Source organism: Carassius carassius, chromosome 33 (assembly GCF_963082965.1).
Source record: "Carassius carassius chromosome 33, fCarCar2.1, whole genome shotgun sequence".
Lineage (NCBI taxonomy): Eukaryota > Metazoa > Chordata > Actinopteri > Cypriniformes > Cyprinidae > Carassius > Carassius carassius.
This window is the reverse complement of record NC_081787.1, coordinates 4,650,933-4,678,480: the sequence shown is the minus strand read 5'-3', so window position 1 is coordinate 4,678,480 and position 27,548 is coordinate 4,650,933. Positions and strand designations below refer to the sequence as shown.

The window sequence follows — 27,548 nt, the reverse complement described above, 5'->3', positions numbered from 1 at the left end:
TAGCCAGAATGAAATAGGGAGCCACAACTAATAAAAGACATCCAGCATATCACATGAGGAAAGAGAGCTAATGTTCGCCACATGAGAGATAGCCTTTTTGTTCTTTCTCAAAACGTTGAAGACTTGTTGAAGCAGAGACTTGAGCAGTCCCTATCAATATACGTAAGTAGTACTGATATGCCAAAAAATGCTAACAATGAACCTCTGTACACCGCCAAGTCTACAGAATAGGACAAAAACGTATCAGAAGATGAAACTATTTTCTAAGAGATCCTCCTAAACCCTGCAGGACATTTTCCGGAAAGGAACACGAAGCAGACTGTTACATAAAAGTCCAGGGGTCATGAGGGTCTGGTGGTTTTGGCTGAATGGTCTTCCTTTCAATGTTGTTTTGAGAATGTCAGGCTAATTCTTCACTATTTGCGTGAAGAAATCAAGGCTTTGAGAAACCCCAGGCCTGGAACCTCTGAGCCTTATTCCCATCCATGCCTGGCTCTCGGTGGCCTCACAGGCATATTTATTTGACACGATCATCACTACAAAGAAGATCAGTTATACATGCATTAAACCGCAATCTGAAGACACGATTACCACTCACAGCTGTGTCAACAGAAGCCAGAGCACTTCAGTAAGACTTCTGTTTTTAAAAGAACAGCAAAACTGTAAATGCTGATTGGATCAGATTTGGAACAATTAGCGACAATGTGAAAAATTAATCACAGACTGCAATGCTGTGACATAACTTTTAGTTTTTGTTCGTTTATTTTGCATTTTCTGGTTTAAACACAATCAGATTTTTTTTCCTAGATCCTGCATTGCATTTATATTTTGACCTTGCTATTCAGGGGAACAGACCCAGTTTTTATAGATTGGACAACAATGTCCAAACAGTACAAGTGACAGGAGTCACTGACCCATTCAATAAACTGATCCATTCAAATACATTTGCTGAATTCTTGACATAGAAAGAAAATTGTTATCAAGTAAATAGAAAACCAAAGTAAATAGTATTCCAAATTCAGCAATTTTTTATTTATTGAGGAATGATTCACCATTCACTTAACTGATTCATTCATTCAGAAACAAAATGTATTCTCTTTATGACTGAATAATTTACTTAACCAATTTGTTCAAAAACACTGATTCATATAGGAACGTCACTACATATATATTGGCTGTAATTGATTTTGGAAATTACATTTGTCAAGCTGCATACATCAGTGAGCATGTCTCATTTAAAAAAATGCTAAAATTAACTGTTGCCCTTGTGAGGCATAAATTATTGTAATTTCCTTTCTAATTAAATTGTTCTAATGTAATGGTTATTACTCAGTATTAACGTTGTGTGATTAACTGTATGAAAGCAAAAGAGAAAAAAGAAAAAGAGTCGGTGTACATATCCAAATCACTAATTGGGCTCACTCAAAAAAACAACAAAAAAAGGACCAACTTTTAAAACTATGCCTGGTAAACACCTGACTAGTCGAAAATAACTGAGCTGTTTTATTAATAAACTTTCTGGATTTTTCAATGTGCATATATATATATATATTAGAGGTGGGCATATATTAATTTTTTTAATCTAGATTAATCTCACTGTGATCTTGAAATTAATCTAGATTAATCTAGATTAATTTAGATTAAAATGGCTCAGTCGAATTCTGCCGAAGGCATTCAGAATATGTGTTTTACCCAAATTAAATTGACAAACAGTAAGTCTTTGAGAAGGGGTTTATCAAGCTAGGTGGTGCATTAGAAAAGGGGCTCATCTCCTGTTTCCAAAATGCATCACAAAGTGCTTGAAAAAGCTGTAAACACATTGCACAAGGTACAAACAACCTTACGCCTGTTTCACACCAATGTTTACGTTTTTTTCAAGTTTGTAGGTGTCCAGGTACAGAAACCAAATAATTAAATGTAAAAAAGCACTGGATAGTCTTCAATGTAAAAATGAAATATACAATCAAACCTACATTCAGACACCTTCAACATTTCTCACATTATTACAGTTTTGCTATATATATCAAAAATTATATCTGAATAATGTCTGAATAATTTTTGGTTTGACTGTTAAAACTACAAAGTAATTCAGTCAAGAGCAGTGAGTGATTTTCATTTTCATTTTCTTGGATTAACATTACAGCAGCCAGTCGCTAAATTAGGCGCGGTCACTTTAAGAGACGATGAACGCATCCAATATAATACACATCCCATTTTTTCCCTCAACTGTTTACTTTCACTTAAGAAATAACTGACAGTTTTTTCGAGCATAATTTCCAAGGTGGATATTTTGACATATTTTGTATGTATTTGTCGGCACAAGAGCAAAAATAAGCAAATTCGATGTTCAATTGTTTTGAGACGCCTTTCTCTGCGTGAGCCCTGAACACCAGAACACCACGGTGCTGAATTGGGCTCTTTCACATATTTTTGTTTGTTCAAACTGCGATTTGTATTTGTTCGTTCAGGTGCAGGAGGGACTTCGAGGAGAACTTCGCAGAAGAGAGTTCGGTTCAGTGTCGCTGTCCGTGATACACGGCTCTCTCTCTCGTACGCACCGAACACAGCGCGCGAGTAACCAGCTACTCTGTTCAGCTTTTCGGAGTCTTGTTTTTGGATGCTTTAAAACCCTTTCGAGTCGATTAACGCGGATACGCGTTTTGAGTCATTTTCTCCTGATAACCCCGAAAAGACCTTAAATTACACTTTCAGTTTTAATCGTACAGATAAGAGCAATACATCAATCGAATCTGTAAAGGGTCTACTTTTTTTTGGATACAGACATAATAACAACAAAACTTTGTGCACTTATAAAATAAAGATAACAAACAAGGTGTGCTGTCTGCAGCCTTTGTCTGCGCTGATCTTCTTTTACAAACAAGTCATTAAAATGAACTGTAACTCCGTGAATACTCAACGAAAATACATGGGGGAGATATCTATAGAAAGCTTGACATGTCTATTTTTAAACTAAACAAGTGCCGCCGAAAACAGATATTCTGTGATAAAGTAATCCATATGAAAACAACGCGATGTCTGTTTTTCAAGTCTCCCTTCATTATATCTAATGTGACCACGCCCCCGCGCTGAACGCGCTATTCAGATTCAAACTGAAGCGCGCAGCCTGAATACGCCCATAACAGAAGAAAAAGCAGCGAGCCTGTTCTTCAAGTGTTTATTTTACTGTTTGCTTCGCGATGAGAGGAATAAGACATAATTCACCCCAAAAAGATGTCATGTGGTTGAGGATTTGAGAAATGGATTTCCTCAGAAAAAAAGAATGCAGCACTTTATTCAGCAGAGATCATAAACATGAGTAAGTCTCTTTTTATTTATTTATATACTTGTACTAGTTTTCACATAACGTGTAAACATTTTACTAGTTAGACTTTTTCCAAATACTTTTTCCAAACTATAATTCCTGACTAAATGTATAATCAAGTGAAACATTATGAAGTTTCAATAACAATATACAATACTATACCATTCAAAAGCTTGATGTAAATAATATAAATGTAACAAATAGATAACTGTCACAAATGTAAAAACATGCTTTTCTTTCAATTTATTCCCCCTAAAAACCCAGAAAAATATTCTCAGCTCTTTTCAACATTAATAATAATGATAATAATAATAACAATAAATGTTTTTTTTGTAGAAAATAAGATTGCTAAAAGGATTTCTGAAGGATTGTGTGACTGGAGTAAGCATGCCAAACAATTAGTTTGAAAGTCAGCTTTGATTGTTTCTAATAAACTGTTTAACTGCTCCCCCAAGTGGATATTAAATTATGTTGTGGGATAATTAAATATATTCTAAATAAACTACAAACATAAAATTATATAGATTTATTTTGTTCTTGCATTCTTTCTTGTAACTCCTTCCTCTCAGTGGCACAGATGACTGAATGGCTCATTATGCAGCTCATTATGCAGGCCTTTGTCTTCTCAGGTGTAAATCACAATGATATTCATGGTAGTTGACGCCTACTCGCATATGACTTTTACCAACAAAAAGTGTCTTAGAAAATTTAAATCAATATATTGTTCTCTGTGAGTGAGTAAACAAGATGATTTTCACATCATTTAGAAAGAAAAATTCTAGGCTACAAGCTCCAGTTCTCAAAAATCCCGGGAACCATTGTTCTTTATGTGTTTTTTGCCTTATTCAAGTGTTTTAACATTTTTAGTTTTTCACTAACCACGCATAATATTTTTTTTCTCAAAAACACAATCATGTACATACATGCATTTCTTATATTATTATAGCCCAGTTTGTGCTGATTACAGTGAGATTAGACTTTACCCATTTAGATATTTATAAGAAACTGAAAAAAGCACAAATGTCAGGGCATGACAAAACTTCTCCAGGCCCCAAAAATACCCTTAGACTCCAGAGGGTTAATGTTTAAATCGACAAGCGGTAAGGCGTAAAAACACGTGAAAAAGATAAGCTTTCGTAACGATGTGCAGCAGTGGCCCGTCAACTGTCCTGAGCATCTTTTTAGGCTGGCCTCAGCCAGTCGGTTATATAAAATATCAAGGTGAAAGTCATCATAGCTTGCTTATAGACCCAGCTCCCAACCCAACTTTGAGAATAGATTATATTCTCAAAATGATATATATATATATATATATATATTTTTTTTTTTTTTTTGTGCCTTTGGTCTGAATATGCACATGGTTGTGATCTATAACCCCACAAACAGCACTGTATCTTGTGTGAAATTGCTATATTTCAAAAGAATCATTAATGCTGCTTTAGACCAGCACAGACATAGTGAATAGCAGTACACACATTCCGTCTGCCTTAGATCATGTGCTATCAATTTTGTCAATCATAGACATAAAGCCTAATGAACTGATAATGTCTCTGCTAATTACTTGAGTGAGTGTGGCCTTTTGATGTAACACACTCAATGCATTCAGTCATGCAGCTGGTCTGAAAATGAAACCTTCAATGAGCTTGTGCTGTGAGTACAAGTCATTTGCATGATTATTCTGATTATGAGTCCACATGTGCTTCTCAATGTAGCGAGCACTACCCTTAACACAAGCTGTTTGTAATAAATGACTTGCAGACAGTAGATGAGGTGTTGTAATAAAATGCAACAGGTGGATCAAGTTTCTCAGTGGCTTAACAGGTCAACTGTCTTCATGGCAGAGGCTTGTTCAGTAATTTACTTGTCATAGTCAGATTAACATGCACAGAGGTGTATAATATCCATTTAATTGGCTAACTGAATAGCAGCATTGTTGAGACTGGGCCGGTGGAGAGTTGACAGTGAGCCAGAGGCTGGGGGCCAGGTCAGGCTTTGTTGTCTGGTATAAGGTGCTCCTGTTCCCAGAATCAGGGTTCAGGGTAGTGACAGGCACTGTCTACAAGCCCACCCAGCACTGGCATTCACTGATCCAGAGCGGCCATGCTATAGCCATAACACAAACATACTTATTGAGGGCACTGGAGTGCCTCAGAGTTCATGATCTGGGACGATGGACTAAATGCTAAGATAGGCTAAAGAGACATTGTGCTGTCATATAATCTAAAATGGACCAATTAATGTCACTGACAATCATGTGATGTCATTTTTTAAAATGGAAACAGGTGGGGTTCATTCACCAATGAAAAGGGAGTCTTAAAATATTGTCTAAAATGCTTACTTTATCAGTAATTGGTGGGATTTGTAAAGAACAGGTGAAAATAAGCAATTCATATTTTATATGCAAATGTAAATGATGACATAATTGTCATGTTTTGGGTTAACTGTCCCTTTAAACAGTGTTCAGGGTGTCAGCTGTGGGGTAAATGTTGTTGACTCTGGCAGGCCTTCAACAAAAATGTATGTCCAAAGTATTAGAAGAGAGGTCAGATCATTTGCTTGTGAAATAAAACTGCCATGGTAGCTTTTGAAACAGCCTCACGGGGTCATGGTTTGTTGACTTGATAAAACACTCTTTTGGATGGCTTCAGCTGTGTTTACCTCAGGGCAAATGTGAGGTCTGATCATGTTGAAGTGGCTGCCAAGGCAGACATAATAGCATTTTGATTGCAGACATTATGGACTGTATCCTTATTTCCCCCAAGGCCATTTTAATTGAATATACTATACACAACACCTTCGCTGCAGTTAAAAGTGAAAGGACAGTTATTCTATTGTACAGGTTTGTACTGAATATGAAAAAATGACATTCATAGGCTGAACATAGATGATCACAAAAAAACTCTCAAAAGATCTGCGGCCAGAGTTTGATTTCATCCAAGGCATTTGTTTTCATGACCTCAAAAGTCTCTGCTGGAAACTGTCTTGACGTGAAATAACTTTCACCACTTCCAGTGCTTTCAAACCTTGTGTAATGTAGTAGAAAGAACAAACAATCCTTAGTTCTTTTGCCTTTATTTTAAAGATACACCAAATATTTTCTTATTTACAAATAAATGAATAAATAAAACTTTTGACAAGCATGCTTTAGGTCATGTACACACATAAACAGTCATAATAGTAGTCCAATTCTATTCTATTAAAATCGAAATCTATTAATTTTTTTTAATCTAATTAACTAAACAGTGTGGCAGTTAATTAATCTAATTAATCACACATTAAATTTGCTGAGAAATTTCCGAGTCATTATTGTGTTATATGTGAAAAGCATTAAAATAGATATTACAAAAAGTAGCTTTAAGTCATTTTTCATTTTTTGGGTGAACTATCCTCTTAATTATTATTTTTTTATTAATATAGATTTTTATTAAAATGTCACTATGACTCTTTTTTTTATGAAATTAGACTCTAAATAACAAAACAGTAGGTATGGAAATGTCTTCATGAGTAAGTAATTGAGGCATTCATTCATTCGATTTGTTCAAACAGCTGATTCATTCAGGAATTATGTAACTGTCTCTTTTTATGAATTGGCCATTGAATCATTGATACAAAGGATTTGTTCAAAACACGGATTAATTCAGAAATTAGGCTTGTTCGAGATGCATACTGTGTGTTGCTCGGAGGGCATTACAGTTCTGCTTTGACTTTAATAGGTAATATTTATGCCAGCCAAACTGAGCAAAAACAGACAATTTTAATAACTTCTTATTTACTGAACTGTTGAATAAAATTGCATTCACAAACTGACAGTCGTTATGATATTATATTAAACTGTGCGTTTATGAAAAATTAGAGACATTTATTAAAGATATATTTATTAATATTTCCCAGTAAATTTTGTTTTGCCTTTTTTGTTTATGAGAATGGAATGACATGGAAAGCATCAGCAGGAGTTGTTTATATGATGATACAGAGGTGAGCCCTGTGAAATGTGCTTGGCCTTTATTGTCTTATCTGCTCACACCCTGCCAATGACGTCCATTGAGATAATGACAGAACCTGTCAACAGTAGTCTGCCCTCTGCAGCGTTTGCCCTTGTTATATCAGTGCCCGTGAGCCCATATGGGCCGAGCTGAATCTGTGCATGACTTAGGCCTTTCTCACACCGCATGCAAAGCTCTGTGTGATTATTTAAGCACCCATGTTAACAGTTTATAGTATTCACAATGTCCGCCCTAACAGAACAGTTCTGCATATCAGGAATGTAGCAAAAGGTGCAGGTAGAGTTTCGGTGCTGAGTCTATTTTTTTCCTACACACAGTGAGCTGATCTCAGCAGAATACTTGTTGAAATGCACTATATATCTATTCATCAACATTATCTTTTGCAATATGGGGTTTTATGAAGGAACCTAAAATAATAGCATGAATTACTCACCCATTGTTGGGTCAAAAGACATCTTTTGCTATAAGTTTCTGTATAGAACTACAAATGAATGTACATAAATGATAAGAATTAGTAATTTGCAACCTTAAGGATCTATACTTTAACTGGCACTTTTTGTCAGCGTAATTTAATGTAGCCTGATTGATTCAGTCATTCAATGACTGAATCAAGAACACTGTACTGTTCTGCTGTGGCAGAGCAGGCCTCTATGGAAACCTCTATGTTTTTCCATTATGTTAGTCTGTAAGATTAACCGTGACATGCCATGGGTCATCATGGTTTTTTCTTGACTGGTCTGGAACATGGTGTCCTCCGAAACACCTATAGAGTGAATGAATCAGCCTGCAATTACAGCTCATCCTGCTTGGCTGCAGCTCTGCGTAAAGCTTCTGCACAGGGTTGTTGTGTAGCATCCAGGAGATCATAGCTCTACTTATGGATTTTGTCCAGTAGTCACCAGTCACATCTTACAAACCAGCCAAGTCGTCTCTGCACTGGTGTGTTGAGCATGTGTACAGCAGGTTGCAGTAAAATATGTGTGTGCGTTTCTACGTAGTGAACAATTTCCAGTCCAAAACAGCCCTTTCACAGTAAACAACTCTCCGTGATTTGGTTTCTTAGGTTTGGATGACTTAGCAAAACCTTAGTCAAATGCACCAGAACTTAGACTATATTTTAAGTAGTGAAAGCTGAGATTGTTTTGTGGTGCATAAAATTGCCAAAGTATAATGTTGGGAACTTTGAGTCAATATACAAAGCTTGTAAAATGCATATCATATGCAGTGTTCAAAAATTAATAGAACTGTTGTACCTTGTTGTACTCAATCAGGATTGTGAATATGGTACGGATGCCACCTACATTAACTTATAACATACATGGAGTGGTTGTTTCAACAACCCCAAAGCATTTCTTTCCATAAGCACGCAATTCATTACAAATGTCAAGCTTGATGAAGGAAAGGCACTGTGATAAAATAAACGCAGAGTGCTTATCCGAAGGGATGTTGACTAATTGTTAGACATTGCTTATGCTAAACAGATATTACTTACAAGGTTTATTTATGTGGGTTTAAGGTTTGTTGCCGACAACAACACAGATTCATCACTCTGGCTTTATTCAGTTGAATCGACTTGTTTGCTTTAATAACCCAAAGTAGTTCTTAAGAAACCTTCCTCTCCTTTTATCGGAAAAGTTTGGGCCTCCTGGAAAGCCTTTGTAAACCTCTTTTGCTAAGTATCCTCCGTAACATGCCCATGCCAGTAGACCGCACTGTCTTTAATTCTTTTTGACTCCAACAGACACTGTGATAAATTATAGTTCAAGTTCAGTCTTGTGTTTCTTGTAAACTGGAAGTGGTTGCGCAATCCAGCAACAACAAATTTAGGTGATTTTAATTACTCTTTAGCTTTTTTATTTGTTATTTTTTTTACAGTCTGGTCTGTAGAAAGTTTGCATAAAAGAATAGGAAAATTGCTTAATATGAGTTTTGCTCTATATAATACTTTTGATAGTTTTGTAAAAGGAATAGACCGAAATGTAAGACTTTATTCATTGAAAACATTGATAGCCCTCTTTTAATTAGTGTTTATTACAAAAGTAACAAATGTCTTCTGAATTGGTCATTTCACAAAACTGGTCTGAATAATTTGTATCACATTTATCAGCCAGTTTTAATTTAATTTAATTTAAATAAATATAAATTTTTGGTCATTTTAAAGCTGGACAGCCCAATTCCTTATTTACCATAATGTACAAGCGTTGCAAAGACATTCTTCAAATAAAATCATTTATTTCATTTTTAGGTGAACTATCTCTTAAAGTCAGAGAAGACAAAATATGTCACTGAATCAAAGCTGTGCACAAGACGTACTTTGTAAGCCATTGTTTACAGCATCTGCCATGTTAAACATGCATGGCTAGTGTTAGCATGTAGCTTGTTTTTGCACTTCTGCGTCTTGTGTTGTGCTAATTACCAGTCTCATTATGACGGTAGCATTCTTTCCGCTGATATGTCATAAAAAATTTGGTCATGCAAGCAAATGCAAATAGACAAATGAGTAAACAGAACATTGAAATCTGGGACAGGCTAATGTAACTTCCGAAGCTCTGCCAAGAAATCAAAGACACTGGGATCTGGAATGTGAAACATGCTGCTCTTAGCCTTGTCCAGAGGGGAAATTGGGTTCTTGTTGGATTTAAACTAAAGATCTGTGGTTCAAATTTGAAATCTCCCAGGGCCTGCAATTCATGATGTGTCATTTGGTAAAGAAAAAGGGCAGCTCTTATGTCCAATAACCGCAAAGAATGTCTTAGTGTTCATAGACTAGAACATACTTATCCAGAGACAGAACAGGGTGAGGAGATGTGCCTCTCGTACAAAAATGAATGGGGAAATCATAAAACCTCAATATGGCAACAGTAGGAATCAAAGTACTACCTATAACACAAGAGGTAGTCAGCTTTTCAAGACCTTTGCCTTTTTTTTAAGAACATGCGATTTGATTTAACTATCTGTGTTTTTTCAAAGCATGATTTAAGCTTAAGAAGTAGCATTTATGATAACAGTGGTTTCAGTTTATATGCATATGGCCTATGCTTTTTAAACTGACAAACAATTCTGGTTACATAGAAGAATACTCTTGTGAAAGGTGCAGTGAACTTGAGTGCCTTATGACTTATGTGACATAACCCAATGCTCTCTGGTTTTCTAAAAATATGAGCATTGAATATGGTTATGTAAGCTCCACTCTGAGCTAATGTATTTTACTCCATATAGCTGTACCATATATAAATATATGTATGGTTTGAGAGGTTCCTGTTTTTGTTTTCCTGGATCTCAGCAAGTATAGTCTTCTCAACACCAAGGTCATTTGAAGGATTATGCTCTTATGGGCTAATTTGGGCATCTTGTAACTGAATTGCATCCAGAAACTGATTTGAGGTGTCCATACATATATATATATATATATATATATATATATATGTATAAAGAGTCCATGGGCAAATGTCTACAAGAGACATTCTTAGCACATTGACATTCTAGACAACGTTATCTTTCAGGATTTAAGTGTTGCCATGGTCACCTGGAGAATCATGGGTGAAGGCCCATCGGGAGCTTTTGTTCCCCTCAATTAGTATTCTAGAATAAGTTCCTTCCCTTCGACATCCTGGCCAAGTGCAACTCGCAAAGGGTCAGTCGCGAAGAACAGATTAAAGAATTAAAGTGTGTGCCATAAGCTGATATAGATATAAGAAGCTCATGTCAGCACTGTCAGCATTTTCACTCATGTGATGGGAGACAGCTTTATAAGGATGAAGGTGGAATTAATTCTTGTATATCTAAAGTATAACCACAATAATAGGCAGCATGCCTTATCCTCTAATATATATATATATATATATATATATATATATATATAAATAAAAGTAAAATCATTCAATTATGTATATAAATTTGAAAGAAAAAATTATAATATTTATTGGTGGAAATCCAGAATGGGTTGCTTTGCATACTTCCACCTTGTATTTCATTAAAAAAAAAACATTGAAAGTAATTGTGTTTTGAATCTTTTACCTAAAGAACTGGGAGTACAGCCAAGTCCACTATCAGAGGAAACACAGCAGAACAACAGCTGTAAAAGCCCGCCCACTTTCTCTTCCTCATTTTTTTTATTTCCCTATTTCTATGTGCACTCTCCGTCTCCCTCGCTCTCTGCTTCTTCCTTTCTCTCACACACTCACAGTCATCCAGATCTTAAAGAGACACAGGACTACATGTAAGATTACATCACATGTCCATTTAGATCTTGACAAATTATATAACTGCACGAATCAGATAAGAAAACTATATTTGTGTCACCCACACTTCAAACTCTCATTTCATACACTTTTATCAGCTCTCAAAGAATAGTAGTAACAACAACTAAAGCAAAATAAAGAACACTTTTCCCATTTTTAACTCATTTTACTTCCTGAATGTGATATTCTCCACCAAAACAAGATATTTAGTGTTGGACAACTGTAGAATAACAACTTTTATTTGATAAGTTCTTTCAAAATTACTATTACACATCAGAATAGTTCCATCCCTAATACAAAAAAATAAAAAAAAAATGCTTCGCTGGTTTGGATTTCAATGTTTCCATAATATTACGTTTAAATATTGAAATTAAGTATTATCTTGTTAAACATCCAATTAAATGCTTGTGTTCCTAGTACTTCATAAATCAGAAAAAATTAAAAAAAAACTCTTTAGAAATAAGATGTTATAGGCAAAATAATTCTGAATCCTTCAGAATACAGGAATAAAACAAAACAAAATTTTGGTGAATGCAAGTGCTACTAACTTTTAGAAGATTTTGATAAAATATATGCACTGTTTGATTGACAGAATGACATGCACCAGGTAATCTTTCACAACAGAAAGTCTATTATAAAAAGTGAACGGGTTCAGTTTCGATTTCAAGTTGCCCTCTGAACGTGAAAACCTGCGGGATAACACATTTAGTTGCTTGATTTTGTTGGACACTATCCACTTTGTTTTCATGAGAGCAGAAAGAGTAGCTAGGGTCTTTCACTGCAAAAACCACAACTCCCGTGCCAGAGTCTATCACGGAGTGTCTAATAATAGGGCCCATGTACACCAGCTTCCTTGTTGTCCTCATTTGAGGTTCATGAAAAGTCTCTTCCTGTGGTCTGTTTATTTGGGCAGAGTTTCTGAGAACCTGCTGGTGACCATGTTTATGTCACAGGGCCGTTTGAAGTGAGCCTGGCCTTAGAGGCTCCCCCACAGCCAGATACATGCTGTCTAGTGTGCCGTGAGGACAGTGAAGAGAATTCTGTTTAGCAATGGAGAATAGCAAAGTGGTTCATAAACAACAGGGTGAATATATCCAGGTAGAAGTGATTCACCTTGTTATAACTCCGCAGTGTCACACCAAACGTTCGCTCATGCCAGAAATAACACCTGAACCAGACACAGGCAAACATTTACAGACATGCAAAGCACGGAACAGGGAGGGGCATAAGCAAAAGTGCAGACGGGATGTGCTTAGTATGTAGACAATTGCTGAAGTGCTTGACCTTCACGATCTGGAAAAGATGTGCATTTACTCACCCTCATGATGTTCCAGACCTGTAAGACTTTTGTTCATCTTTGGAACACAAATGAAGATATTTTTAATAAAATCTGAGAGATCTCTGTCCCTCCATTGACTGTCTATGCAAAACTACCAATGACGATTCACATAGTTCATAAAGAGATCGTAAAACTAACCCATATGAATTGAGTGGTTTAGTCAACATTTTCTGAAGACACTCAAATGCTTTATATAATTAACAAATTCCATATAAACATTAATCAATGCACACATTAGTTATGGCAAACAGAAGCTCAAGCATGCTTGCTTGATGTGTGAGAACCAATGCGGTTCATTCTGGTGTTTCGCAGCACGCTTGTGCTTCTGTAAGAACCTATGATGTTCATTCTCACGCGTCATGCAAGTACAGTTGAGCTTCTGTTTATGTTTCTCTGATCAATGTAAATATGTGAATAAAACATAATTAAAATTGAATCTGATCTTCATATAAAGTGATCGAGTGTCTTCAGAAAATGTGGACTAAACCACTCAATTCATATGGATTAGTTTTACAATCTTTTTGTGAACTTTTTGAAGCCTCAAAGTTGTAGTTGCGTAGACTGTCACTGGAGCGACAGATATTTCTCAGATTTCAAAGTGAAACAGAATATTCAGTGAGAAAAAAGGGATGGGACTGTTTTTTTCTCCTTTGGAAATGGCTAAATTATCTAATAGCCCACATGGAGTAAGTATGGAGCCCTTAATATTGGGAAAATGAAACAGAAGGATGAATTATATTTTAATGCATTTGCTTTTACTTGCAAAACATATGCTCTCCCATAGAAACTTTGCATTAAGTCCCTTGAGAAAATAGTGATGGAAATAATATGAGGTTAGGAGAAACAACTGTATTTAAATGCTTTTGTGAGTTGTCTTCTTTGGGGAACGCAAAAGAATAAAGAAGCGAAGCGAACTTAAAAGTTTTGTAAGCAAATGCAAAGTTTCCCAGGAAGGCGCAAGTTTTGTGAGTGAAAATAAAACATTTAATTATCATTTTTCCTCCATCTCATGTTTTTTCCATCACCATGTCCATCGAGAGGCTCTGTAGTGTTGTCAAAAGAACTGTAGTTATTCCATTGTAGTTAATGATTACAAGGACTCTTTTTATTAAGGATACTTTGCTTGGATGAATCATTCACAATAACACTAGAAACATGGCTCACATCTTATTATTTGTTGAGTATGCACTGAGGAAATAAGTAGAATGTTAAAATACATTATGTGGTAATACCTTTAAAAAGAAATCAGAACAGAACAAATTTAGATGCAGCTGCTGTTTTAAAACGGCCTTCTGCACTTCTGCATTACTCTGGGTGTGGCAGTTGACTCAGTTCACTGTTATGTAAAACCATGTCTGTGTGCCTGCATATCTGAAAATGAAAAAAGAAAGTAGTATTTTAAATACGAATAAGGGCCATACAGAAATATCAGCTTCTGTAAACTTGGAAAGCTTCGATAGTGTAGTGACATACTGTATGAACAGGATGTCCTTCACTGCTTCTGATCTTTAGCGTTCTGGAATATATTAGATCTAATCACTCCTATCCAGTCGCTTTTTTCAAATAAATCAAATAAAAAGGACAGTGGCTGAGAGAGAGAGAGAGTAAAACTCTTTGCGTGCAAATAAACTTGCTTGTGTCTTTTGTATTTGCATTCAACTGAAACAGGCTTTCTAATAAATGCCTTGTTTTTACAGTGACTAAGAACTGCAAACAATGTCTCGAAAGACATTCTTGACGGCATTGATCTGTTTCAATCTCAGTATTTGGAGTTCGCAGGGTAGAGTCAAACTGTTGCATGCAGAAACAGTCTTTCAACATGCACTATTGGCACATTATGGAGGAAATTAACAGTTGCGCCACGTTTGCCCACAGTATTTCAGTGCAAAAATCAGAGTGTTAGTCAATAACTCTACAATTCAGTTTAGTCAAAACACACTATCTGCATTTTAAAGAACCAATTTGGTTGCCTCCATCAGTGCTGTACAGTCAGCAGATTGTGTTGGTCTGCTACATGTAAGATCAGAAATTCCACCGTGCAAAATACATTCAGCACTAATTGGTGGGTGGGCATGCGACATGACCTGATTTGCATAATTCTTTCCCAACGATTTACGTTAGATAAACTAAGATCATCTGAGGTCAATAGGCGACCTCACATGAGTTTAGAAGAGCCAGGTATCATGTTGTGTATGGTGTCCACCTCCCCTGACTGCTCTGAGCATTGCGTGTTTCTAAAAAATGGCTGCATGCCAGCATATCACCATTTTTGGACAACTTTCTCAGGTCTGACTATGCTTCTAGATTGTTCTGGAGATATGCTGACAGCTAATTGGCTCAAATGCTGCCTACGTGTAAAAAAGCCTGCACATCAGATAAAAACATCTCTGCACCGTTCAGTTGACCTACGCATTTCTGTCCGGTTGGTTGACTTTGATCAGAGCTTTTGCGTCACTGCCTCTGCTACCTTGACATGTATCATCTTTCAGTTCATCCCTTTTAACGATTTTAACGAGATTAAGAATGCACAATGCCTCAAGATAACACGTTTTCATTCTGCAGAGGTAATTTCTTGAATGCACATACATAACAGTAAATAAATGCACAATCACCTGTGCTCAGGAGCAGGCGGCGGTTATGGCTCAGGGTGAACAGGGTTGCCATATTTCTGGGAAATTCCTTTCTAAGCTAGGATCCATTCATGATGAAGACAGAGGAATGAGTTTGGGGCTGTGAATTTGAGGCAGCCCAGGTGTAGTAAATCTTCCCTGCCAGGCTGCCAGCTTTATTCAGACAGCAGCCAACACATGAATCTCACCCGGACTGATATAGACTGAGAGGGAGAGGACATTATTGTTTGCTGTGATGACAACATGCATGCGAGATAACACTATTTCTTGACCTTTGCTCCTGCTCCTTAGTTATTTAGACATCTTTGTTTGCCTTAAGGTTTATGGTTTAAATGTGTCAAAGGCATTTTGTCTGTGTTGTCTTTGGAAACCGTCCGATGACAACGTCATATGATTTAGAGGACAAATTCTTCCAGTCCAGATTATACAATGCAAAAAAGTAAATAAAGAATGATTGTTCTCAGTATGAATACAGATGCTTTGGATGATGCCCTTTTATTGCACCGATTAATGCAATTATGTTTTAAATGGATTTACTTTTGTTTTCAAGCCTCATTGGTCACAAAGAATACAAACAGGCACTTCCCTAGCAAACAGACATGTAGGGGTACCTTGTAAAACAAAAAAGTATCGCTTCACACACACACACCCACACCCACACGCACGCGGACGCACACACACACACACACACACACACACACTTTTTTTTTTGAGTTGAGATGAGATGCACTAATGAATGGATTTACCAGGAGGCCCGTTGCCAGGCTCATTGTGTTGATGCCAGCTGATCTACTGTACGTTAAAGCGGATGTAATGACCACGCTCTGACATCAGATGCCTTATGCTCCACCTTCCTCCTGGCATGTCCACTTATCTTCTGAGGCCAGAACACTATGGCTTTGCTTGTATTGCTGCAAATAAAAGTAATTGCTTGCCTCACGCACTAGTAGATTTTAGAGTCATTCCGATCCCAATAAACTTACTGGTGCTCTTCCTAGCCAAGCCAGCGAGAGGTAACTAATAATATGATCCGTGAGCAGACGTGCAAGAGTAAGAGCACTGATGGCTCTCTGCAAAAAACAATACATTATTATTTAAGGGTGTGTGCAGCAGTACAGCCACATCTGGATTGATCTCTTTTCATGTCTGCACAGCAGTGGCTGCTTGAACACATGGATCATTGGTACTGTACACACCATACAGAGCCGAGGACAGAACCATTCAGTTTCACCCCTCATATTATGTGAGAAATTAGGATAATCACTGTTATAGCAGGAGACTGGTCATATTTAGTTTTATTCATCATAACCTTAGGACCAATCTTCTGAGGTTATGCTTATATTAATAATTATAATGATGACACTTACATCATCAGTGCTGTATCTCTATGGATATCTATGACAGACTAATTAGAATGATTTGATAAAATTGCACAAACTGTGCAGAACGGTAATTTCTTGTTGGAGCGTAGGTTGTCCCACTGGAACCCATTACTTTGATTTAAGTTCACATCTTGGTGCACATTTTCTGAAAAGGACACAATCTTCTTTAATGTTATTTCAGTCAGTGTAAAATTTTCTCTTCTACCTAGTTTATTGCCAAGACAATAATATTTGTAGATTTACGCCAAGAAGCATTTTTTGGAAACAGTTTGTTCCTCCAGTGATGCATCATACTATGCTAGCTAAACAGCAACTTACCTTGATGTAGGGGAAACACACCCCAGGCTGACACAAAATCACTGGCTCATTCAATTGCATGACTTTAGGGCAGGACTATCTGTTTGGCTGATCAACGAAAGATGGGGGAGTGTTCAGGATTTTAGGAATTCCATTTAGTGACTTTACCTTAAACACCACTTAAAGTGTTAACCTCATTGACACTCCCATTTAGAGAACGCCTGACATAACTGAAACTTTCTCTACCCTACTTCATGTGTTACTCCTGCATTTCAGACTTTAATATGCTTTAGTCAGATTGATGCAACTGGTTATGTAATTTGAAAATAGAGACAGTGAACAGAAATCATTTTCAGAACATTTTGTATGCGCATTAATAAGACTGCAATGTGCATTCAAGAGAGTCAAAACATATTTGTATCTGAAAAAGATACGTTACATAATATTTAATTGATCCTTTTAACAAATAAATATATAAATCAGCATATTAGAATGATTTCTGAAGCATCATGTGACACTGAAAACTTTGCACCACAGAAAATAAATAAATAAATAATAAATTATATTATTATACTATTTTATTTTATTTTAGCAATCCAGGATGATCCCAGAATTGTTGTTCGTGAATTGGAAAATATATACATAAAAAAAACTTGTATAAGACCAGATAACAGGAGATGTTATTGGGTAAAGACAGATGAGTGCATTTGCTGAGATGACACAGAACTGAAGCTGGTGTAAATATCTAGCTGGAATAGGGGCTGTGAATGTCCGCAACAGCCTCAAGTGGCTGACTCAATGTACAACAGACTCTGGCTTTCTGTCATGAACAAACTGGGTCTCTAGTGGAGACTGTGCAGAATTTCCATGAGGCCAACAGAGTAACCACAGAGATGTTAATTTAACCCATAGGCACTGTGTCCAGACTGAGTCTTGTCTAGACAGATAACAAAGCAACAAAGAAGGTTGGATACGTGACCCACCTGGGCCGTAAAGGTACAAACATGATAATACTTGCTATATGAGTAGAGGGGGTTTTATAACTGTTCAAATGTAGTCTTACATAAGCAGCTCCTCAATGCACTATGATAATAGTGCCATTTACATTCTGACCATTCATAATTTCTCAGTCAGCGAATGCACGAGACTGAGTGCCTGAGTGATATAATAATTTGTTTTGCACCTAATTTCATACAATGTCAATGGGAGCGTGCATTGATGAGCACATTATTTAAGACTTTTATTCAGCAAGAATGCATTCAATTAATTAAAAGTGTCAGTTAAAACATGTATAATGCTACAAACTAAAACTCTTGGGGGAAAAAGTATCATGATTTCCACAAATATTTTAAGCAGTAAAACTGATAATAATAAGAAATGTTTCTTGAGCAGCAAACCTTAATGATTTCTGAAGAATCATGTGACACTGAAGACTGTATATTAATACTTAGAATATTCAAATATTATAAGGAAAACAGACATTTAAGTTTTTTTACTTTTTTGTACAGTATTTAGTTTTTTTTTATTTAATTTTTTATTAAATGCAGCCTTGGTGAACAAAAGTAGCCTTCTTAAAAAAAGATAATTAAAAAAATAATGAATTAGAAAAAATCGTACAATCCCAAACTTCTGAGCGCTTACAGACCTACAAATGTTCTTTATCTATCTGGCCTAAATTCCCATCCTATTGGTTATTCAGGGCAGGACCTGGCAGGTTTAACACTCAAGTAAGTCATGTCAAGGGTTCCTCTGAAAGTGCAAGACATGGGAAGCCATCCTAAGGAGGGAAAAAACAAGCATTAAAAAAATACACATTTGCAAGTCATGTTCAAATGGAAGGTTTTACTTCTGAAACATGAATATTATTTAGCTTATAGATGCCAACAAACAAACGTCTTATTTAACCACAGGATGACCTGAATTATGTCTGTAAGAATTATTCATGTGCTCTTGACCCAGGCAATTAAGCAATTTAATGTATAAAACGAATTAAAGTAATGGATGCCTAATCTCATTTTACATAACATATATAATCCACATCTCCTGTACCAACATGTCTTATATAGGCAAAGAAACACCCAGCCATACACTGAACGTACAGCATATCTGCTTTTCTGCAGTCATGCATGAGTCCTTTCAGACACACAAAACAAAGCTGTCCGCTGAGAAATCAGCATGCTACATACATAAAAGTTGAGACATGCCTTTTCTCTTCCAACAAAAGGGAACTTAAACTATTTAAAACACACACCGTAAATAGATATGGAAAATTCTAGATGGAAATTTAATGTCATCTGAGATATTCTTGGAAATTCCAGATCGGAACAGTGAGACTTCATTTGTATAACATTATTATTTTGTTGACTTAAATAATTTAGCATCCTCTGATTAATCTGCTCTCAATCATGTTGCAATGAGATTCACTAATCAATCTTGCCAAGTGCAAAACAGAAATTCTGGTTATTTTCCTCTTGAGATCAGTCAGACAGAGAACAGAGGGGGGAAAAAACACAATATCATTGTATTTCCACCTCCCTCCCATCCAGCGGAGAGAATGGGACATCTTTACTTTATCCACACTGCTGGAGTCGCAAAGTTGCATCTCGGGCTGTATCTGCAGTTAAGTGACTTTCTCATAGAGCAACCACCATGAGTTTGCCACCTCTCTACTCACCTAGTCTATTTAAGAAGATGGACAGGCGGTAAGTGTAAGAATTTTGGATCGTGTGAGTGTATCATTACTACTGAGAGCTGACAGATTAGTTGTGGAGGTGTGAACGTTAGCAAGGAAAGTTCATCTCTAACCATTTAAACGGCTAATACTGCACATCTTTTTCTACAAGATGCAAAAAATTTTACATTTCATCGAAGTGCGTGACAGCGTTCATTATCTGCTGTGGATCATGTTAGAAAGTAATTACAGATGGGTTATGCACATCTTGTTTTTTCATTTCTCATGAGAAAAAGTCGAAAGTTTACACTGTAGATGGTGTTATTTACACAAATGATTCATGAGTTTAGTGAGGCTCTCTCTCACTAAATGTCCTTCCAAGAAAACTAGATTACATTTTTTGACTTCATAAGCAGCAGCTATTCAAAGAATACAAACTTGACAGACTGAACATATGTCATTCTACACATTCCTTTGTAGTAATTATTGGTGTGTCCCTACGTATGCAAAGGCTAACCAAGTATGGTTAGGTGTGTTTTGAAAACTTGTTTTGTGTGGTTAGTAAATGGTTAGATGTTTTGTTGCATAAGGGATAAGTGTAAATAATTAGTTTTTCTGTATTGAACATAATATATGCACTACAAGTCAGGCCTTAAAGTTTCAAACCTTGTTTTAAACTGTTTAGTAGCAGTGTAAAGGATTTGTTTATCAGAGCGAGGCTGGGACAACACCACCCTGGCCATAGTGACAGATGGAGACATACTGTACCATGGCACATCTGTGTTTACTGTGATGTGCAAGGTTTTTTTTTTTTTTTTTTGAGTGGCAGCTGAATGAAGCGTCTGTTTGCTCATCTCGCTGCATCACAACAATGCATTATTCCATTATTAATGCTTTATTTATCCAATCCCAAACAAGTTTTGAGTACATTACATCCTTGTTCCATTGTAAGCAGTTTGCTCTTTGCTCGAGAGGCTGATTGTCCTGGTTTTGACACATCAAGCCACTAAAATGGATACTATTACCTTACAATAAATCTGCATGTAATGGGGTGATCCCTTTTGGGTGGGGTGTTGATTTTGTGTGGGTGGATGGAGCTTGGTGGAAGTTGAGCTCATGCCCCTTTAAAAACGTGAGGACATCTCTTTACTCCCGTTTTCCTCTTACATGCATCGAGCTCATATTAATCGGCATGGATCGGGACAAGGCTGAAATTTCCTAATTTTGTGCATGGGCCTGAGGGTTTTATATCAACCGATCTTGGGTGTGATCCAGGCAGTATTTGTGGATTGTTCTCTATTAATACCAGTCAATGGTGCTGCAGAAATCTGTCCATTGCTGTTTAGCTGCTGTGTGGCGATTCGTCAGTGGGTATCCTGGTGCTGGGCTACAGAGAGATCCATGGGCTTCCCTCAAGTGCACAAGAGTGTGTGTTTAAGTTGTACACTACCATCACTGTGATTCAACAGTTGTGTGGGTGCTGAAATTGTATTAATTGTTTTTTTTTGTTTATTAAATGGTATTTGTTTTGTTTGCACATTGAATACTGTGAGTGACAATCGTAGTCTTTGATCATCTGTTGTCAGTTCCCGTATAATCAACACTGATTATTATCTGCTGGGAGGGAGTTTATTTATTGTAAATCTAAACATGTTTCCTTTTGGAGGTTGGGTTGTTTGGTATAATTCACAGATTTGCTTAGAATGAGTGTATTTTGAGATTTTTGTTTGAACTTAAGGGCCCTATTTTAATGATCTAAACGCAAAGTGTAAAGCGCACGGCGCAGGTGCACTTAGGGCGTGTCCAAATCCACTTTTGCTATTTTAACGACAGAAAAACTGTTGGCGCGCCCGGGCGCATGGTCTAAACGGGTTGTCCCTATTCTCTTAATGAGTAATGGGTGTTTTTTGGGTGTAACATGCAATAAACCAATTAGAGTCTCATCTTCCACTTTAAGAGCCAGTTGCACTCGTGCCATGATGGATTTGCTATTTACACTGCGGAATTTGGCAAGCGCAAAGACAGAACGCGTCTTGAGAGAAAAATGCATTTGCTAATTAAACGACGTGGCACTGGATGGGAAAATGCAAACAGCGCAAGACTGAAACTAGCAAACACACTTGCGCTGCGCCTTGCATCGCATTTCGCCGGGTGTATTATAGGGCCCTAAATGTTTCGGGTTTTCTTTCTTTTGTATTTTCCTTTTTTTTTGTTATATTTCTGTTTTGTTTTGTTATTGATATTGATGGTCTAAGGTATGATATGATATTGGCCATGGATATCGGTGATTTGTGTATTTTTAGAAGTGTTGTGTATGTCTTTTGTACGTATTTATTTTTAAAGTGTCCAAAAAGTTAATGAAGTGTCCAACAAAAGATCTGTCTGCACACAACTCCGCTGGTTTCTTCTATTTGCTTGGAAGACCTGTTGAGGAGAACTTACAACATATCCTCTAAATGAATTTGAATTGTCCCCCATTCAAATGCAGAACAGGAAGGTTCTGTTGACACCTCAGACCTTCAGTGTGATGCATAACTCTTTAAATTAAGAGGGCACTTCATGGTCTTTCCCTCTTCATATGAGGCATGATTATCATTTAATACAGTACAAACTGTACAAGTGCTTGCCAATTATCCTGACTTCTGCTCACCAGGAGTTCAGAATCTGTCAAAAGAGAAGATGTTAACTTCCATTTGAAGCGTCCCTATGAAATCTAATCTGGCAGCATTGCTAACTCTGCATGAAATGGAAAGTGACAGCACTACGGTCACTAATTTGTGCTTTAAAACTCATTAGGAGGATCAACTTTGAGCCGTCACCTTTCAAAGGGCTTCACTGGGATCTACACAAATTTTTGCTTCACTCAGAAAAGATAGACGATAGGGCGAAAACTGTAGTAAAAAGTTGATAATGTGCTTAAGATGTAATTTTGTAAATTAATAAATGCATTTTCCTAACAGTGCAGAAACATTGTGTAATGTTGCTAGCACATCCCATCCTTATATTTACCAATAATGTGCAATAATATTAACAAGAGAAAGAAAAAGGGATAGAAAACAAAGTTGAGACTCCAGATTTCATTTTATAATTCTTCATAATAATTATGAATTTAATCAATGTCATATGCTAGTAGATTTTATATATATATATATATATATATATATATATATATATATATATATATGTATGTTTATATAATATGAGTAGAAGTGTTACTTCAAGAAACTTCTCATCTCTCTCCCTGTCTGCTCAAGTTACTGAAAAATTTGTCTCATGATACACACATTGATATTATTATTGCTTTCTATTCACAAAGCTGTTTTTAGAAGAATTATACATTTTATTATTTATTTTATTATGTGCTTTCTATGTCTAAAAAAATATTGTTATATCACTGGAACATTGTTAAACGTGTGTTAAATTATGTCGAGGACATAATTGCTGTTGCAATGCTTTTGGTATGAGCTTTCATGTTAATTGAAATATCAAATTTTGCTCACTCAGTATGTCAACAAACTATGTTTCATTGTCCGTTAGTTCAGTTTTTAGGCTGAGCTAATCTAAGTGATCCCAACCTTCAGACAGTGTTTGGTTGATCATGTGTTTGTGTCTGTTATACACACTTTGCCCACTAGAGACACTAAAGGCTGAAGTTAGACACTTTGGAAAGTACTGTGAGAAACTTCTCTTGTTAAACTCATTTCTCATCCTATTCCCAACCCGTCTTGTGTCAGAGCTGTCAACTGCAAAACTGTACACTTCCGAAGACCTGCAGGCATAGACCGAAACACCAAATTTACGCTAATAAACTGTTCAGATACTGATTTCCACCATGTAACTAATTACTGAGGTTTATAGGAACATGTTGTTCCTCACCCAGTCAAGACAAATGATTCTCATGGAGTAACTATTTCGCGAGGCTTGTCATAACTCAACAAAGCGTATCAATTATCAAAACATAATGCTGCAACAGGTATCGGCCACTTGGTAATGGCGTGTGTTGTTCGTGTTGATGTGTTTTGAGGGTTTTCCTGCGGCTTGCTGCTGATGCATGCTGTGTGTTCTTTGAGCAAGTTCAGTGAGAGGGCAGAAAGAAAGTCTATGCCACAAGCCTCATTTGAATAATATATGCATGCGTCATACGCCGTCACGCGCCTCGACTATAAAAGCCCCGCTGCGGCAGAAATAGCATCACTAGCCGACAGTGTTTCTCTGAAACCGCTCCTAGTTCACTCGTAGCGCCCGGCTTCTCTGTGCGTATCGCAAGAGCAACGAAAGCAAAAACAACCAGGATCATACCGTCGTGTTCAAACAAGTCGCAAACGTGGCGAGAAGTATTATTCAGACGAGTCTTGTCCTCAACATGAGCACGGAGATGTTCAAAACGCCAATGGAGCTCGCAGTCTATCAGCTGCACAATTTCTCCATCTCCTTCTTCTCATCCTTCCTAGGAGGGGATGATGTAGTATCGGTCAAACTAGACAACAGGTATGCTGATTTTATGGGATATAATTATTATTGTTTTTGACAGTCTGTAGGGGTTGCATCTCGGACATGAATCTCCCTTCGCTTCGTTCACTGCGCTTCGACTAAAAGGGCTTGTTTACTACTGCGGCGCATGGACTGCCTTCTAATACTTTGTTTCTTTGTCTTTTGCAGTGCCTCTGGCGCAAGCGTTGTGGCAATTGACAACAAGATCGAACAGGCAATGGTAAGTTCTTTTAACACCACGATCAGATCACTACTAGCAAAGTCCCTTTCAAGGGTATATTTCTAGAGTCTTTGCCTAACGTTACTAGAATGAGCTCACGACTGTAGAAGTACAGCGGAAAGTATCGAGTTTCTGTGTAGGTTGTATAAGCAGAGCTGTGGCACGCTCTAGAGCGGCTGCATCTACCTTCATTGCACTAACATCAAAGGTCACCATACAACAATACATGCACCTTTTTGTTTAAAGTTCTTAATGTTGTATTTACTAAAATATGTATTAAATATCACTTTGTAGGTGACACAACCAGATCCATAACTACCATATTTGGTACACATAATCTTTAAATGGTAATTTATGAATGTATTTAAGAGTTCTGTCTTTTAGATGTAAAGATTTGTTAATCTTAAAACACATTTAAAGAAAGTGGTTATAGATTAGGATATTGATAAATGTAACTAAAATAAAGAAAAACATGCATTTCATTTTTTTAGCTTATGATTCACTTTTTAGAAAAACATGTTTGTCCATGTTTTTTTTTTTAATTCTCCCAGTGAACCCTGTAATCATTTAGTACTAATTGGTACTATTTACTATTTTTTTAATTAAATATTAATATGTAACTGCAAATTTAAGTGCAGATCCATAACTACCATATTCATTTTTTTATGAATGTATTAAGATTTACATATTGCAATTAAGAAATATTTATCCAGAGCCCATTTGAATAATTTACTTGATTCCCATTTAAAAAAACATACAAAAACAAAAGTAGATTATAATGTACAGCTAGCTGGTCAATATTTCAAAACCGACCCTGATGGTGAGATCAGGACCCCTAATAAATGGCATGTAGTTTATATCATTGGGGTGTCCAAGGAGTAAAATACATGCTTGATTAGCTTGGAAAAATTAGAATTTATGTTCTGAGCCTCATTCTACTCCATTCATGAATTACAGAGCAAATAGATCAGTTGCATTGTACTTAATAGTCAGGTGTTTTGGTGCCGTCATTAAAACTCAATTCCTTGTTCTTTTCTCATAGGATCTTGTGAAGAATCACTTAATGTATGCAGTCAGGGAGGAAGTTGAGATCTTGAAAGAGCAGATCAAGGAACTTGCAGAAAAGAACAACCAGTTGGAGCGTGAGAACAGCCTGCTGAAGAACCTGGCGAGCCCGGAGCAGCTGGTGAAGTTTCAGTCACGTCTGCCCTCAGACTCCAGCCTCCCCCTGGACCCTCAGGAGATGGGGTCACCTGAGGACGGCGAGCACCTGTACAAATGCACGGGATCTGCTGTATAAGTGGCTCTGCCATGGGGCGGGCAGAGCCACAGCTCTCACCAGAAATTGACCTCCAGATATGCAACTTCAAGATGAAGCTGGCTGTACAGTTGAAAACCTGACCTGAAATGAAAGCGACTTACGAGTGGCCTAGTTCAGTAATATCTGACAATCTCTTCGGACTAACGTGTGAAAGAGAGAGTGATGTAGACATCCGACCGAGGTTACTGTACAACGGGACTGATGTTCCCCTTGCTAGGGAAGGGGACCAGCCTTGCTTTCCCTTGGTCCCTCTCACAAAGAGACTGAGAGAGATTTGCCTCATGGAGCTGGCCGAGAGTGCATCTTCGGCCTATCCAAGTCAAGCCAAGGAAATGTACGTCCCTATAAGATGCCCCCACAGCCCCACCTGATGCAAGCTATACAGGACTCGTGTTCACTGTTGCCTAGTACTGTGGGCTTTTCTTGGCCCCTGTAGTTAAGGATGTTCTAGACGGACCCGTACGGAGCAGTGGTCCACAGCGGTGACTCCAGCCATTTGATTTGTATAGCATCGCTTGTATCTCTGCAGATGGGGCCTGCTGCTTATGGGAATTATTGCTTGTTTGTGTTTTGAAATGGAACAGAAATCAACTTGTTTGAATGGGCTACGTGTAAAAGTGTTTTTATTTTTTTATTTTTTTTATTGTGGGAATGAAAAATCTGTATACATTTGCATAGTTCTGTAAATTAACAACTGATGTAAAGCAAAATGTCCTGAAACGGACGGAGGTGAGGGGTGGATATTGTTACTGCGGATGTTCTGCTGACATGTCGAACATTTGTTCTGTTGACCTTCTATGCCAACCAACTAACAGGCACGACGGTGTCTGAAAAGGGCCACATGTTTTCAGATTAACTGTGTTTTCTAACTACCAAAGACTGGCCTAATACTTACAAGCCAACAGGACCATGTGAAACTTTTCACAGGGAAAAGTTTTTTTTTGACCGCAGTCTTTTTGAAACATGGGTATTGTTGCTTTATTGTGTCCATGGTATTTTTGAACAATTTATGGATGCAAAATGCACACTGCAATAAACCTTATGTTTACACTAAATGCTACGCTTGGGCCTTTTTTTTTTCTTAATGTAGGAAAGACATTTTAGAATTGAAAAAATGGTTAATGCAACCCCATGCATAAACATTTTTAGATAAGTTGCCATCAGATTATTATCCATATAAATTCCAACTTTATATGTCGACATAACACTGGCACAATCTTCATTGGAGATAATTGGTTTGATACCAGGAGTAAAGTCCATGAAGCTAAGCACTTCATAATGCAATTATTGAGCCCAATATTGTCCCCTTTGCATGCATGGTAGTTTATCATTGACCTTTACTCTTCAAATGCACAGTGGCATCTCTCACTGCTCACATTTTATTACATGCAATGAAATCTGTTTATAGGAATAATCAAATTCTTTCCAGTAATTATATCTATATAAAAGATACAGTAAATGTCACTGACCGCAGTGTCTGCATCATCGTGTGATTAAAAACTATACATAGTTTCAGCTTTCCACTGTAAAAATGGCTATTTAAAAACTATAGATGAGGAAAAGAGAGGTAAAGGTAAATTCATAATGGCTTACGAGGCAAAGCAGTGCTGCCGTGTGAAACCCTCATCTT

At 37.0% G+C, this 27,548-nt stretch overlaps 1 protein-coding gene across 2 annotated transcripts in view; it reads left to right on the top strand.

Moving 5' to 3' along the window:
• Positions 1 to 26,973, top strand: part of LOC132113543 (TSC22 domain family protein 3-like) — a 31,633-nt gene extending 4,660 nt beyond the window's left edge. Inside the window, exons 1-3 of one of the 2 annotated variants that reach the window (XM_059521356.1) lie at positions 24,065 to 24,374; positions 24,546 to 24,597; positions 25,640 to 26,973. In XM_059521356.1, coding sequence (XP_059377339.1) covers positions 24,250 to 24,374; positions 24,546 to 24,597; positions 25,640 to 25,897 — 435 coding nt within the window. In that variant the 5' untranslated portion in view covers positions 24,065 to 24,249 and the 3' untranslated portion in view covers positions 25,898 to 26,973. Of the gene's footprint in view, positions 1 to 24,064; positions 24,375 to 24,545; positions 24,598 to 25,639 lie in introns of those variants that run through there. The other variant, XM_059521354.1, reaches the window with a different exon arrangement.
• Positions 26,974 to 27,548: the final 575 nt, after the last annotated feature.